This window comes from Anabrus simplex, chromosome 4, assembly GCF_040414725.1.
Source record: "Anabrus simplex isolate iqAnaSimp1 chromosome 4, ASM4041472v1, whole genome shotgun sequence".
In the NCBI taxonomy this organism is placed as follows: domain Eukaryota; kingdom Metazoa; phylum Arthropoda; class Insecta; order Orthoptera; family Tettigoniidae; genus Anabrus; species Anabrus simplex.
Window position 1 is genome coordinate 39,998,891 of NC_090268.1, and position 15,523 is coordinate 40,014,413.

At 39.3% G+C, this 15,523-nt stretch overlaps 1 protein-coding gene across 1 annotated transcript in view; it reads left to right on the plus strand.

The window, feature by feature from the left end:
- roq (roquin) overlaps positions 1–15,523 on the plus strand; it is a 255,087-nt gene that overhangs the window by 159,504 nt on the left and 80,060 nt on the right. Inside the window, exon 13 of the mRNA XM_067145048.2 lies at positions 5,674–5,894. Coding sequence (XP_067001149.1) covers positions 5,674–5,894 — 221 coding nt within the window. The remainder of the gene's footprint in view (positions 1–5,673; positions 5,895–15,523) is intronic.

A 15,523-nucleotide genomic window follows, 5' to 3' on the forward strand; every position in this document is an offset into this window, starting at 1 on the left:
ATTCCGGCGATCACTGCGGACAAGACAGAAGCGCGATTCATCATTAAAGACGACCCTATGCCGTTCGCTGACCTACGTCGATCTTTCTCGACACCTGGCCAGCCTTACACGTAATGGCAACAGTTGTTGATAGGTGCTCTTCTCTGTCGTCGAGACATGTTTGACGGGGAACACTTCACTGCACAGACTGCAAGTCAACTATGCTACACCAGAGTCCGTATACTGGAGTTGATTCCTCCGCGACCAGTCGTGGGGAGACCTGTAGCAACAATCCAATGGGTCTGAAACTTTGATCGTGTACATACCTACATGGTATCGTTCCCTATCTTGAAAATCAACACAAATGACCAATGCCTTCATGGTGTTGCAATTTCCATTTTCTTAAGTGTATTAAAATTTACCTATGACAGCAATGACATGTACAGTAAGATACAATAGTTGAAAACTAGAAAAGCAACTGGAATTGATTAGGTTTCAGGGGATATACTAAAGACAATGGGTTGGGATATAGTATCATATTTGAAGTACTTGTTTGATTATTCTTTGCATGAAGGAACATCACCAAATGAATGGAGAGTTACTATAGTAGCCCCTGTATATAAAGGAGTGGGTGATAGACATAAAGCTGAAAATTACAGGCCAGTCAGTTTGACATGCATTGCATGTAAGCTTGGGGAAAGCATTCTTTCTGATTATATAAGATATGTTTGCGAAATGAATAACTGGTTGGGTTTAGGAAAGGTTATTCCCTTGAAGCCCAACTTGTAGGATTCTAGCAAGATATAGCAGATATCCTGGAATCAGGTCAACTAGGACTATATCGCTATTGACCTGTCTAAGGCATTTGATAGGGTAGATCATGGGAGACTACTGGCAAAAATGAGTGCAGATGATGTTATTCTGTACAGAGTAATAAATAAGTTACATGATTGTGAGCAACTGCAAAATGACCTCAATAATGTTGTGAGATGGACAGTAGGCAATTCTATGATGATAAACGGGGATAAATGTCAGGTTGTGAGTGTTACGGAGTATAGTGGATGTGCAGAGGTGAAAGAAGGTGCGGGGGTGAACAGGTCTCAAAATACGAAATTAAAGTTAAGATAAAATTTAACAAGGTTATATTTTCTTTTCAAGATTAAGAAATAACAAATAGAACAGGTACTCAGTAACCGAAACACAATTCGAAAATGTACAATTACAGTGATTACAGGATTTGGGCTCCGAGAGCCAAACACACAATTCTTGAGCTATAAGCCCAACCTTACGATATACAGAATTCAATAAAGGGGCAGAAGGCTCCAATCATGCCTAGGAGCACTTGCTCCTCTTTACACGGTAAAGCCCCCTCGAGGCATACAACAACTCAATTTTCAAGAAAGAGCAACTCGCTCTTTCAATTTAAGCTTATCAAAGGCCACACCAAACTCCACATTCAAGTTGTCCTCCAAGGACATGAAAACAGGGGTAAAAATACCCAACCTACTGAGGCCTATTAAGTAAAGAAACAGGTAAATTACATGGCCTCTAAAATACCAACTTGAGAGGAGGCGTTCTTGCACTCCTAATACACTTTATATAAAACCTACTTGGCACTAGGCCGTTACTGCAAGGGCTAATCCCATACTAAAGAGGTGACTTTTAGAAGGAAACAATTTACATTACGTTAAGGAAGAAACGGTTGTGAAAATAAGTTCACCTCAATGCAATATGAGTGGGAGCTCGAGAGGGTTAAGCACTCTCTATCCCAATATGTAGTTTGAAAGATAGAATTGATACTAAGTGTCTTTACATTTTAGGGAAAAGTTACATGGTGGAAAGGCTTCGGACCTGCCCCGAGAGTTAAACTGCTGAGCTGACAAGAAAAGAAGTTATTAAACGGCCATTACCTGGTGGCTGAACTGCTGCCCGAAGAAAGAGGCGCTTCCCGCCCCCTGCTACGTACTTTACGCACTGATAGATGTTACTGAAGTGGCGCAGAGACCCTAAAATCAGCAGTTTATAAACCCTCGCGGAAAGTTCGAGACGTTTCATGAATGAGAAGCCACACCCCCCCTCACTTTATTGGCTAGGGTTAAGCAACATATCCAAGTTGAAGAAGATACACCTGATTGGTCATAAATTAATTAAAGAAATTCGGGATTGGCTAAATTCAAACCTGGCGGAACGAAAGGATTAACATTGCCAACACAAACAATGACTGAAGGAAATTTAACAAAGAGCAAACTTATACATACTAAATTTCTTCAAAAAAAAGTTCCTTCACTTTGCACTAGGGTCCACAATAGTAGTTCTTCAGTAGTGCCATCTGGAAGAGAATGTCCACACTTCTTACTACAGGCAAAACAAAAATACATCGAAAACGACCCAGTTCAGAAACTTCAAAATTTCCAAGTAGTGACATCTTCTGAGAAACTTGAAAATTAACACAGTAGATAAAGTTCAGACTTCCTCCAGTAGAGGAGTTTCAACTGGCGCAAAGTTTGAATTAGCGGCGTGGGGGTGTACCACCCGGTACAGTGAGTTTCACAAATAGGAAAAGTCCTCTCACTTTTAATTTCTGTGTTGATGGGATGAAAGTTCCCTTTGGGGATCATTGTAAATACCTAGGTACTAATATAAGGAAAGATCTTCATGGGGGTAATCACATAAATATGATTGTAAATAGAGGGTACAGATCTCTGCACATGGTTATAAGGGTATTTAGGGGTTGTAGTAAGGATGCAAAGGAGAGAGCACATTTGTCTGGTGAGACCCCAAGTAGAGTGTGGTTCCCGTGTATGGGACCCTCACCAGGATTACTTGATTCAGGAACTGGAAAAAATTCAAAGAAAAGCAGCTCGATTTGTTCTGGGCGATTTCCGACAAAAGAGTAGCGTTACAAAAATTTTGCAAAGTTTGGGCTGGGACGACTTGGGAGAAAGGAGACGAGCTGCTCGACAATTTAAATACTCACAGTGAATAAATAACAGAGAATTAGGCAAATTACATTAAGATCCGAACATTTCAAAAGAGAAATGTCACACACTGTTTATAAGAGTAGCATGGCACAACTGTCCAGCCAGCTTGACCACACACAATACAGATGTACGAACAGTTAAAAAGAGAGAGAGAGGGAGAGAGAGAGAGAGAAGAACGGAGCTCCCTAAGTTCGGCGTATCGGCACGACAGGCACGGTTTTTGAGTTCTATAGTATGCATTTAGGTTGAAGGCACAAATCGAAGATTAAAAAAATATAAAGGAGAGCAGAAATCTTTACCAGTCCATGGATTAGGATCCCCAGGATAATCTAACACTTCAGAAAAAGTGACAATGTTGATTAAAACTTTATAAGAAAGAACTGAACTGGGAAGAACCAGCTTACCGAGCTCGATAGCTGCAGTCGCTTAAGTGCGGCCAGTATCCAGTATTCGGGAGATTGTGGGTTCGAACCCCGCTGTCGGCAGCCCTGAAGATGGTTTTCCGTGGTTTCCCATTTTCACACCAGGCAAATGCTGGGGCTGTACCTTAATTAAGGCCACGGTCGCTTCCTTCCCATTCCTAGCCCCTTCCTGTCCCATCGTCGCCATAAGACCTATCTGTGTTGGTGCGACGTAAAGCAACTTGCAAAAAAAAAAAAAAAAAAAAAAAAAGAACCAGCTTACCAAGAAAGTTAAAAGGTCTCTCCCCCTACCTGGGTCAGTGATGAATCTTCAGGTAGAATGAAGTAAAGAACCATCAAGTAGACGGAGTGGAAATAGGTTCCAGTCCCGAGCTGATCCTGTTCACACTAACAAAGAATGAAGTGACGGCTGAAAATTTATTGTCGGCAGAGTATGACGTAAACAGACGTAGTGGTAGGGACGTGAGGGGAGAGAGACACTGGAAAGTTCGAGAACATAAGTAGTTGATGACGCGTGTAGCGTATGTAGAAGTGTAGAGATCCAGGGAAGAAAGTAAGGTTAGAAATGTGTGCCAAGGTGAATTGATGGTGGAAGGTAGGAGAACATTACAGTACCCATACAAAGGCATGACCAAAACAAGTCACATACGATAAGAACCTCAAAATCGTCGCTGTTGCTTTTATGATAGTTTACATCTGATGTCCAGAATTAAGGCCATGATTGCTTCCTTCCCAGTCTTATTCCTGTTGTATCCCATCATCGCATTAAGGCCTGTCTGAGTCGGTGTGACATAAAACTAACATCAAAAATTGTCTCCTTATTAAGAAAATTTATTAATTTCCTTTTTATTCTATGTCATTAATAAGGTGAAACTTTTTAAATGATGCGTAGGTCGAGTCATAAGTCATGGCAACTATTTTTTTTCTTACAAGCAGGAGACAACACGGAAAATCTAAGTTATGCATTTGAAAATGTACGGTATGTACTTGCGTATGATGCCGCTAGATGGTGTATGTAAACAACAGTGTGGGTCTAAGCATGCCCCCAAGTTCAGTGTGTGAGTGAGACCGTTAAAAAATAGAAGTCAACAAGCAGGAGCAACGATCATATGTTAAAATAGCAGTTCTCCGCGGCAGAAAGGCACGCCAGTGCCATGCAGAGCTGCGGGAAGCATTAGCTGTGCATGCCATGCTCTATAGAACAGTGGCGAGGTGGGTGGAGACGTTCAAACGGGGGTAGAGTATCAACTGCAGCCATCGTTCAACATCGCTTACAATGGTGGGGATGGGAGGTTCTTCCACACCCGCCTTATTCGCCTGATCTGAACTCATGTGACTATGATCTAATCCCCAAAGTCAAGAAGCCATTACGTGGACAACGGTTTGCTAACAAAGAGGACATCATAACAGCATTTCGGAGATAGGTGCCACACATTAGCGATACACGTGCAGTGAATGATATTCAGCACCTGTCTCATCACTGGCAACGCACAGTGGAAGCCTTGGGTGATTATTTCAAAGGTCTGTAACCAGTGGAGACCTGTCCTTTGTACGTAGTCTTGTGTATTTGCTGTCTATACCATAATAAAACATTGTTTACCAATGGCGTTTTCCTACGAGAATCTCCTGAAGTCCGAATTTGTCTTCAGGCACTATCCATACATACATGCCCTATATTTCCAAATGCATATCTTAGATTTTCCGTGTTGTCTCCTGTTCGTGAGAAAAACATTGTTACCATTACTTATGACTCGACCCTCGTATTTGGAAGATAACAATGTCATGTAGGCTTCACGTATTATTTTCTTGGCAAAAGAGTGTTAAAAAAACCAAGGCCGTATTTATGAGGCTTTTTGTCTTGATGTAAATTCTCTTGGGGATAATGAACTGGGGGCCGATAATGTAGATTTCACCATTCACAATGTATGTTTGCAGCTGTCAAAGCCCCATGACACGCTGCAGTAGAGAAAGGAACTAAGCCTGTAATTTGGTTCATTTTACTCTTCAGAATGGAGTGAAACTACCTCATATTTCTCCAATAAGCAAAAGCCAGGTATAGTTCGTATCACCACAGTAAAGTGTGTCTTGGCCTTTTTAATATATCTGTGAAAATGGTCCATTACTGGTTTCTGTCTCTTCTGTTCAAATGAAGTGATTTAAAAGGACAGTAAGTATATGAAAATATGAAAGGTGAAAAAAGGACAAGATTTTTAAAATATGAATATTTGTCTTTCAGTTCTAGATGATGAAATATTAATTCTGTTGAATTTCTCTATTTTCTTTTTATTCAGGTCTGATTCAATCCTAGCTGATGACGAATTCATACCATTTGATCCACCAATTGTGAGCAAATATGGACCAATTTCTAGAATGTCGAAGACAATCTTAAGGCCCAGTAATTCTGTACAAGTATCGGCATCCTTTGGTGATGGCACCATTTCAACACCCGTAGTCCGTCGGCCTGTGCCAGCAGCAAGTCCTGTAGCATCATGGTACTACAACAATGCACAAGGTACCACTCTTGTTCAAAATACTTTTTTTATAATGGTAACAGCATACGTTAGTCTGCATTCTTCAGCATTTTGTAATTTGCTTAATTTAAAAAAAATCATTGTTGTTATAAATTAGTCATTGAAAGGAATATGTATACAGTAATTGTATCCATATACAGATATCCCATTTATCTTGACCACTGACAATGTCATACTGCAGCTCCAAATGAAAAAGTTTTTCATATAAAAGTTGTAGAATTGGAAAAGGAAAATACTGTATTTCTCCAAATCCAGAATGACGTTTTTTTCTCAGAATCTCATGTTAAAAATCAAGGGTCACCTTGCATTTCTAACAGTAATGAACACCACTGGCAGCTACCATGGTAACCACGCTGCTGCTTTTCACCCCACCCCCCTCCCTTACTCAAAACTTGTTGACAATCAACATCCGCTCTTTATTCTCGGCCACCCTGTACATTGCTAGCAGCGGCAAGCGGTTGTATAGAGCCTTTGTGTAACGTCACTGGATCTGGGGAAAGAATGAAGAAAGAATGGCATTCTATTAGCCTCTACAAAAACGTTTCTCAAATCCGCAGAATGGCATCAAAACATGCAAGCCGCAGCTACTCAGGTGCAGAATTACAACATGTGTACTGTACCTGACGTTTAGTAAAATTAAGTTCTATAGACAGTAGGAATATTTTCGTGATTGTAAAGATACGTGGAGCAGGTACTGCCGGCAAATTTTCAACGGGTTCTCGTCAATATTATGATGCCAATTTTAAGTTAATGGTTATTAAGCATGCAGAAATTAGAAATAATTTTGCAGTCGCAAGAAAATATAGCATAGGCCTAACTAAAGTCGATATTTGGTGTTAGCGTGAAGACGAAGTTAGCTTAAAACGTGTAGTGTACTAAAGATGTGCGTGAAAAACGCAAAGTCGGAATAGCCATACCATGGCACAATAAACTCGTTCGTTAACCTTCAACGTCTGCGCCTTTATTATGCCTATATTTCGCTAGCCGAGGAAATCAGCCAAACCCGGCAAGCGAGACGTGTGTTTAGCGGCAGCCGGTTGTACCTGATGATGAATAAAAGTAACGGTTTTATAGACAGCAGGATTATTTTCCTGATGGATAGTCATATTGTAGAGATGCATGGAATGGGTATTGCTGGCAAATTTTCAATGGGTTCCCTTTGATATTATGATGCTAATTTTAAGTAAATGGTTATTAAACCCGCGGGGGGAAAAAGAATAACCGTGCAGCGAAAAAAATACAGCATAACTAAAGCCAATGTTTGGCTTGGCGTGAAGACAAAGATAGTCTAATAATGTGTACTATACAAGAAAGGCATTCATATGATTTGACAAAGCACTTTTTAATTTAATTTTTTTTTTTTTTTAAGGAAAAAGTGGGGGTCTTGGATTTGGAGAAACATGGTAATACTCCTGGGAAGTCAGCCTTATACCATTATATATTAGCGCGATATGAGTGCTTAGTTTTTTTTTTTTTTTGTTTTTTTTTGTTTTTTTTTTAATGGAGCAATGTATTTATTGGTCAGAAGTTCAATGAAGTGTGACAAGACCTATTCAAAAATTTATCAGAATATTCCATTTTCTAATAAACAGATTGTTAAAATTTGACACAGAAATTGGGACTCGGAATGGTTTATGAGACCCGTTATTACGTGCCTTGCGGCATAATTGCGTTCCATGATACAGTTGATACTCTGCATTTATGTAAAGATGATTTAAGCATTACAGGTACCTAGAGTTGCATACCCCAATCCATGGAGGTTGCGCTTAGAGGAAACAAAGCAGTGTTCTCCTCAGAAATTTTTGTCAGCCAGGTGGCAGGAATAAGTAGCTGGGTTGGGGAATACTACTTCAAAAATGAATGATAAAATTTCAGAAAATAAATTGTTTATTCCCCTCTGGTTAATATAGGCTTGGATTAACAATAATATCAGAGAGGTTAGCATTAACTGCAAAATTGATTTCACTATTATCATGAACAAGACAAAATAAGATACATCTTCTTCTACCATTATAAAATTGAAATTTACTCTTAGCTTGACATTTTATATGTTGATTCTTCTTTTCTTCTTTGAGGCCCAGTTGTCTGCAGCTCTTACATAATTGAATTGTGTTGAGTCTGGTCCCTCTAGTGAAATCAGCATCAAATTTTTGAGTGTGCCCTGCTTCATATGATTCCTCAAACAGGTTTTAACGCTCTTCAAAGTTGAAAATCCCCTTTCACATTCAGCTGTGCTCACAGGATGGACAGTCCAACAGCAGCTAGTCTTGCTAAATTTGGAAAAGATTCCTTAAGTTCGCATGTTGTTGCAAACTTCATCATTATTTGTTTAGGTATTAACCCGATGTAGGACTCTCCTTGGAACATTTTTGATGCAACAGATCATTGTAATTTCTGACTGGAGGGCTCCCCATTTTAGAGTAGAAATCAAGGAGCAACTCAGAATCTTCATTCTGATCTTGACTTTTTGCATTAACCACTCTTGAAAAGCAGGAAATGATGGGCATATTTAGAAATCTGTGTTCTAGATGTTGGGTAACAGTATCTGTGTACTTGTCATAAATTGTTGTCTTGGAAGGTCACAACATCGACATCTGAATAAGTGATGTGGAAGTCTGACTATTCACCAGCAAGATGGTGATTGTGTCTTTCCTGGAGTGTCTTTCAATTGTAAGATGCTGAGTTTTGTGGCTTATAAGATTGGTTCAATTTCTGTCAAGTCAATATCTTGCATTTGTCAAGCTCTAGACAATGTGCACAGAAGAGGTAAGATATCTGAAAGCATCATTATTGCTGCTAAGAAATTGTATGTCTTCATGCACTTGCTTAAGCCTTCAGCTGTAATATCATTCCTTTCAGTGGCCTCTCTTTCAAGTGCAGCAACAACACTCACCATAGATCTTCTTAAGAGACTATACAGCAGAGTCAAGAGACAACCATCTAGTATCACTGGCCATTTTTGGTTTATTTTGAGGGCTGCCCATGATATTCTGGATTTTAGTTAAACCAGCCATCCTGACAGGAATTTTGATAAAAGAAAAAGTTCCCTTAAAATATCATTAAACTTCACTAAATAAGGCACTTCAGCTGCTGCCTGAGCACTAACAAGTGCCAATCTGTGGTTTATGCAGTGACAGTTTACCATGAGTCCATTTGTTTTCTCTTTTAGCAGTGTTGCTACTCCCTTTTGCTTACCAATCATGACAGCTGCCCCATTAGATCGTATACCTACCAAATTACAATTTTTTAACCCTAAATTTTCAACGGTTTCAATTAGTTCATTTGTTCTGGTCTCAGCTTTACCATCAATGATGTTGCAGGTTGACACAAAACTAACATTAACCTCTTTTTCAAGTTGGTTGACATATTTTATGTACACAATGTCCGGCTCCATGGCTAAATGGTTAGCTTGCTGGCCTTTGGTCACAGGGGTCCTGGGTTCGATTCCCGGCAGGGTCGGGAATTTAAACCATCATTGGTTAATTTCACTGGCACGGGGGCTGGGTGTAGGTGTCGTCTAATCGTCATTTCATCCTCATCACAACACGCAGGTCGCCTAGGGAGTCAAATCCAAAGACCTGCACCTGGTGAGTCGAACATGTCCTCGGACACTTCCGGCACTAAAAGCCATGTGCCATTTCATGTACACAATACTGTAAGTTGCTTCAGTACGGAAATATCTTTAGTTTCATCACACAGAACACTGAAATAATCTGCTGAATGTATGTTCTTTAATATTTCACATCTAATTTCTAAAGCTATAACATCAAGTAACTCCTGCATTATTCTTTCTGAAGTATAATTAGCATTATCACCAATATTAATATGCTTTATATGTGTACAACCCATAGCCTCACAGTGTTTGAACAATTTTCTGTATAATGTAGTGTGTGGTAGCTCATTTTTTGCCAACCAATACATTGATCTTAGGGCTCCTAGAAAAGCATCTCTCTGTAAATTGTTTAAAATAGAAACTGATTTTTTTATTTGCCCAAATCTAGTTTCTTCTAATGCACATCTTTCACTTAAGTTTGAACAAGAATCAGTATGCTGCTTGCTTTGTTCATGGTCAACTAAACTCTCCTTTCGAAGTGTTGCACACGGTAGAGCACCCAAGTCGCTTCCTTTTTTGTTGGTTTCTTCAATGAACATTTTATACATGTGGAACATAACGTACCATTTTCTTTCACAACTAACCACGTAAATTACTTAAACCAGTCTTTGCTGATGCCTGATAAGCAGTGTTTAGAAGAATGTTTCACTTGTGGTTTTTCATTTTGAATACTTTCTACTTCACCAGATGAGCCGGCCTCAGCAATGTCTTTTTCGGAAATCTCATCTGGTGTTGAATTATTACTTTTACTAGGTTCTTTCTTAAAGAAACTTAGAAGAGTAGATGTTCGACTAGATTTCCTGCTCATTTTGAGAACACAAAATTTGGCGTCAAAAACATGAAGAAATGAAACGGGCAGTTCATTTAGGTAATTCCTGCCAGAGATTGAAAATAATACCAATATTCGTGATGAATTAGAAAGTAAAGCACAAATGGAAAACATTGACATTAACAATAGTTAAAATGTAATTAAATCGGAACTATAAATCAACTGAAGTCCATTGTTAGCAGTAGTAAATGTTAAAGAAACTAAAAGGACACTGAACAAACAGATTTGCTTCGAAAACAACTAAGTTGGTAACACTGAACACTAATATATACTCTATCGATTTGTGTGTTTCATATTCGATTGTAGATCGATATTTTCCGTCAAAATTGCTGCTGTAGCAAATGCGTCTCCGAAAAACGTCCAAAGTAGTTATAGTTACTGGTACATAAAGACAACATTATTATTATCAGTATAACACTGTTAATGACTTCACCAAGGTGACTGGGAGGATGCCGGTACCAAGCATCATATTGAGATGCATGACTTTAATAATGTTGCTGCAACAGAAAATCCTCTCCAATTGATTCGTAAATGTATTTCTATATTGAGAGAATGTAGTTAGAATTTTGTATTTTAGAATGCTACTAATATATCACAATCACTATCTCGTTTTTATAATGGTCTCTGACGATCCTGGCCAGTATTATATGCTGTATGTCTTCCATTTGTGTTGCATGGAATTTGTTATAATCGATATTAATTCAAGTATTAACACAGAATTTTGAACTTCTCTAGTGTTCTACCGCTCGTTCATATTCGCGTATCATCAGGCTTGGCCACTCCGTTGCTGTAGAATGCCGTGCGGGTTTATGACATCAAACGGAATCGAGACGAGTGATCGCATGCGATTCAACGCTGATCCAAGAACCGCTCACGCACAACGCTACGTGTTAGTGAAGCAAACCACTTAAACTCCATTGTAATTATGCTGACAACAATGAATTTCTATCATTAAATAAACATTTTCACAGTATTTATATTTTAATTCGAAACAACCAATGACTCAAGTATGTGTTCATATTAAGTAACTAGCACACATCTAGGTTATGTTAGCCGGGCCCATTAAAAAGGTCCTGGAGAGAACACTGCAAAGGAAAAGACATGATGTGATGACTACTTGGTCAGTCTTCCCTGTGCGGTCAAATAGAGTACAGTACACTGCAAGTCGAGAGTTGTCATAACGGAAATGTACTCACACAAAGAGAAAGTAAAAATGCTGCAGTAAATTGGCAGGTGAATGTGTTGATATTGTTTTACAATACAGTGCAATACATTCAAGTGAATTGTATCAAAGCGAGCCCATAGTCAGGCAGAACAACTCTACAGAGAGCGATACCCTCACAAGATCCAACCATCCAGGCAGATGTTTTCCTGTCTCGTGAAGCATTGTGAAATAGACAATTTTAACCCACGGCAATGTAATCGTTGCAGATCTAGCACAAATGAAGCTGCTGAAGTTCCCATTCTTGCTGCTGTAGCAGTTAAACCACATCTCGGCACACTCCAATTTGAAGCCAAAATTATCATTCTGAAAACAGGTGTACATCTCATTCTTAAGTGTTATACGGAAATGATTTCCAGAGTCATGTAGAGTTCTGTCAATTGGCACAGCATCAAATTAGCTCCAACCCGACCTTCCCCCCCCCCCCCCCCCCCCCCCGATGTTATTTTTGCTAATGAATCATCATTCTCAAACTCCCTTCGTTGTTTGGAGATACGTTAAGGCGCTGTCTGTCGAGATATCAAGATATTCCAACAACTCCAGAGAATGTGCAGGAATGTATTGTGTGCATTTGTAATGCTAAGCAAGCAACATTGGAATTTGAAGCCAATATTGGCCTTCCGAAAATGAGTCGACATGGCATTCTTAAGCAGCATACGTTCCGTCTCTATCATGTACACTTACACCATGAATTGCGCGGGAATGATTTACAGAGTCATGTAGAGTTCTGTCGATGGGCACAGCATCAAATTAGCATCAGCCTGACTTTCTTTCTTTTTTTTTAAAGAAGTTATTTTTACCAGTGAATCTTTGTTCTCAAACTCATTTTTTTTTCTTTGGGGATATGTTTAAGGTACTGTCTGTTGAGATATTCCAACAACTTCAGAGAACATTCATTGATGTATTTTGTGTGCTGCAACTGAACTTGTGTATTGCTGCCAATGGTCTCCACTTTGAACATCCAGTGTGAATGTTCTCTGCCTCACAGTACCCATATGGATATCACTACAAACCAAAACCCAAACCCCATAGCGTAACAGCCCTGAAGGGCCTTGGCCTTCCAAGCGACCACTGCTCAGCCCTAAGGCCTGCAGATTTTGAGGTATTGTGTGGTTGGCTCGATAAATCCTCTTGGCCGTTGTTCTTGGCTTTCTAGACCAATGCCACCATCTCACCATCAGAAAGCTATTGTAATCATGTAGGCTGTGTGGACCTCGAACTAGTCCCCAGATCCAGGTTAAAATCCCCGACTTGGCAAGGTATCAAACCTGGAGTCTCCGGGTAAGAGACAGGCACACTACCTCTACACCGCGGGGATGGCAGTTACTACAAATAGGCAGGAAAGATTCCACCTTCTGTGTTAAATTTAATGTTCATGTTGTGAAATTTATACATTGTGATATATTTTTAATAGGTCTTGACAGTCTTCATTGACGTTTGATCAGTATATACACAGTGCCATTTAAAAAACTTATTTTAGTACTCATATTTCATTAATAAAAATGCTCTATAGGAGTAACTCCCTGTGAGTGGAAGCCTGTCGTAAGAGGCAACTAAAAGGAGTCCCGGACGCTGTTAACTTATGAGCGTGGGTTGGCATCCATAGGGTTTTCAGCATTGCTTCCACTTACTGGTGCCAGGCTCCTCACTTTCACCTAACCTATCAAACCACCCTTGGTCAACTCTTGTTCTTTTCTGATCCCAACAGTATTAGGTTTCCGAGGCGTACAAAGTCTTTCACGCTCTACATGGCCCTCTCCTTTTTTTGTCTGATACCTTCATTTTCAAAGTGTCATTTTCTCTCTCTGAGTAGTGTTAATAGAGGATGGTTAGTTGTAGTTCCTTTTAAAACAGTAACCAGCACCACCACTCTGCAGGAATCTAGTTTTACAACTTTTCTATGAGACACTTTTTGATTGCGGGTGGTCAAGATAAATGGGACACCATGCACATGTCTATGTGTGTGTGTTTGTAAATCAAAGTTTATCTGTATTTTTGCAAATTCATTCTGCTTTTGGCATTTTTTACTGTTTGAAGTCCAATGCATGAAAAATTAAATTTTTTGTCAATATCTGTTTGTATGCTCATAGTGTGAAATGTACTGTACTAAGGGTTTGCGGGATACATAAAAACAGGAATTATTTAATTGTGTGATACCTTAAAAATGAGAAAACGCCTGTTTCCTGCTCAATCATGCCATAACTACTGGACCCCTTGTTCTGAAATTTGGTTTGGATGTATCTAAGGTGTTCAAATCACACATAGGCCCATTTTGAATTTGCAGTAATTAACCATTCCAAACTGGTGGCCATTATAATTATGTAGACATGTATTGAACTTGTAATGAGAAAAATGATAAAGTCACGAAATGAAGCCTACGATATGTAATTTAAATTTAATTTTTTTAATACAAAAGTAGGGACATGGTGACCCCATCGCCCAGTGGGAAACCACTGCAATCAGACACCCAAGTATTGGTGGGAAAACCATACCTCATTGGGTTAGGAGGAAATGCCAACCCAGAACCCTGAACATCTGGGGTTGTCCCTCTGCGGTTAACAACCGCAGTTGTAAATCGGAGCTTGCTCCACCCAAGGTTAACTACCTTCGAAAGTCAACCATGGAAAGGTCTTTTAGGAAAAAAATTCCAGCGTCCTGTCCAAGAAAGCAGGAGAAGGCTACAGCGGATTCGGTGGGTAGCCACCTAGAAGGTGTCAACGAGTCGGAGCGTTGGCAATCGCCCATTCCTATGCCAGCACATAAGAACAGGATCAAACAAGATATCAACTACATTGCAACTCATAATATTAATTCTTTACTTAAAGCAGGAAAACTAGAGAGTTTGACGGACGAATTAGATAAAACAGAAAATTTTAGTAGCAGGACTCCAGGAGATGAGAAATACTACAAAAGAACCATTCGAATCTCAAGGCTACAGAATTTGCAGTGGGAAACCTGGACTAAGGGTTTTGAAACAATGTCCCCAAATTGGAACTGTGTTTGTAGTCAGTGTGAAAATAATAGATTCATAATTGATTTTCAAGCCATCTCACCTAGAATTGCAACTTTGAGTTTAAAAGCATCCAACAAAATGTGTACCATCATAAATGCCCATGCCCCTACTAATGAAAAGAATTTTCTAACAAAGACTACGAAAGAAGTGGAAAAGTTTTGGGATCTCCTTGACCAAACTGTAAAACAAATAAATATTAACAGCGTTAAGATTTGGTTGGGGGACCTCAATGCCCAACTCAGAAGAGAAAAGAAATACCAAGATATCATTGGGAAATGAGCTCCACATAAACATACAAATAAGAATGGTCAAAGACTTATTGAACTCTGCAAAGAACACAAACTGATCTCAAAGTCCACATACTTCAAAAGGAGGCCAAACAAACTTAAAACATGGAAACATCCTGATTGGAGAAAAGGGGACTGGCAGCTGGATCACGTATTTATGGGCAAAACCTTCCACAGAGAAATCTACAGTCTTAAAGTATTAAGAGGAGTAGATATAGGGTCAGATCATCACATAATCAAAATCAAGTTCACACCATTAAAAAGGAAACAAAAATGCAATGAACAATAGAGGAACTTCGATCCACATCAATTAATTAAAAATGATAAATATAGGGAAGTCACACAAAATATAAAACTGACAGATAGAAGAACTGGTTCCAGTTCTCAGGCAACAAGCTGAAAATTTAGCCCCATTGAACAAACATAAAAGACATGCCTGGTGGACCTCAGAATGTGACAAAATTCTTGAAGAAAGACATCAGGCATGGTTAAAATTACAAACACACAAAACAGAAGAAAGTGCAACCAACCTCAAAAATATCAGGAAAAAGTTCACACAAATTATCAGGCAAACCAAGAGACAATCGTAGAAAGATCTAATCAACTCAATAGAAGAAAATGACCACAAAACCAATTCCAGAGACTT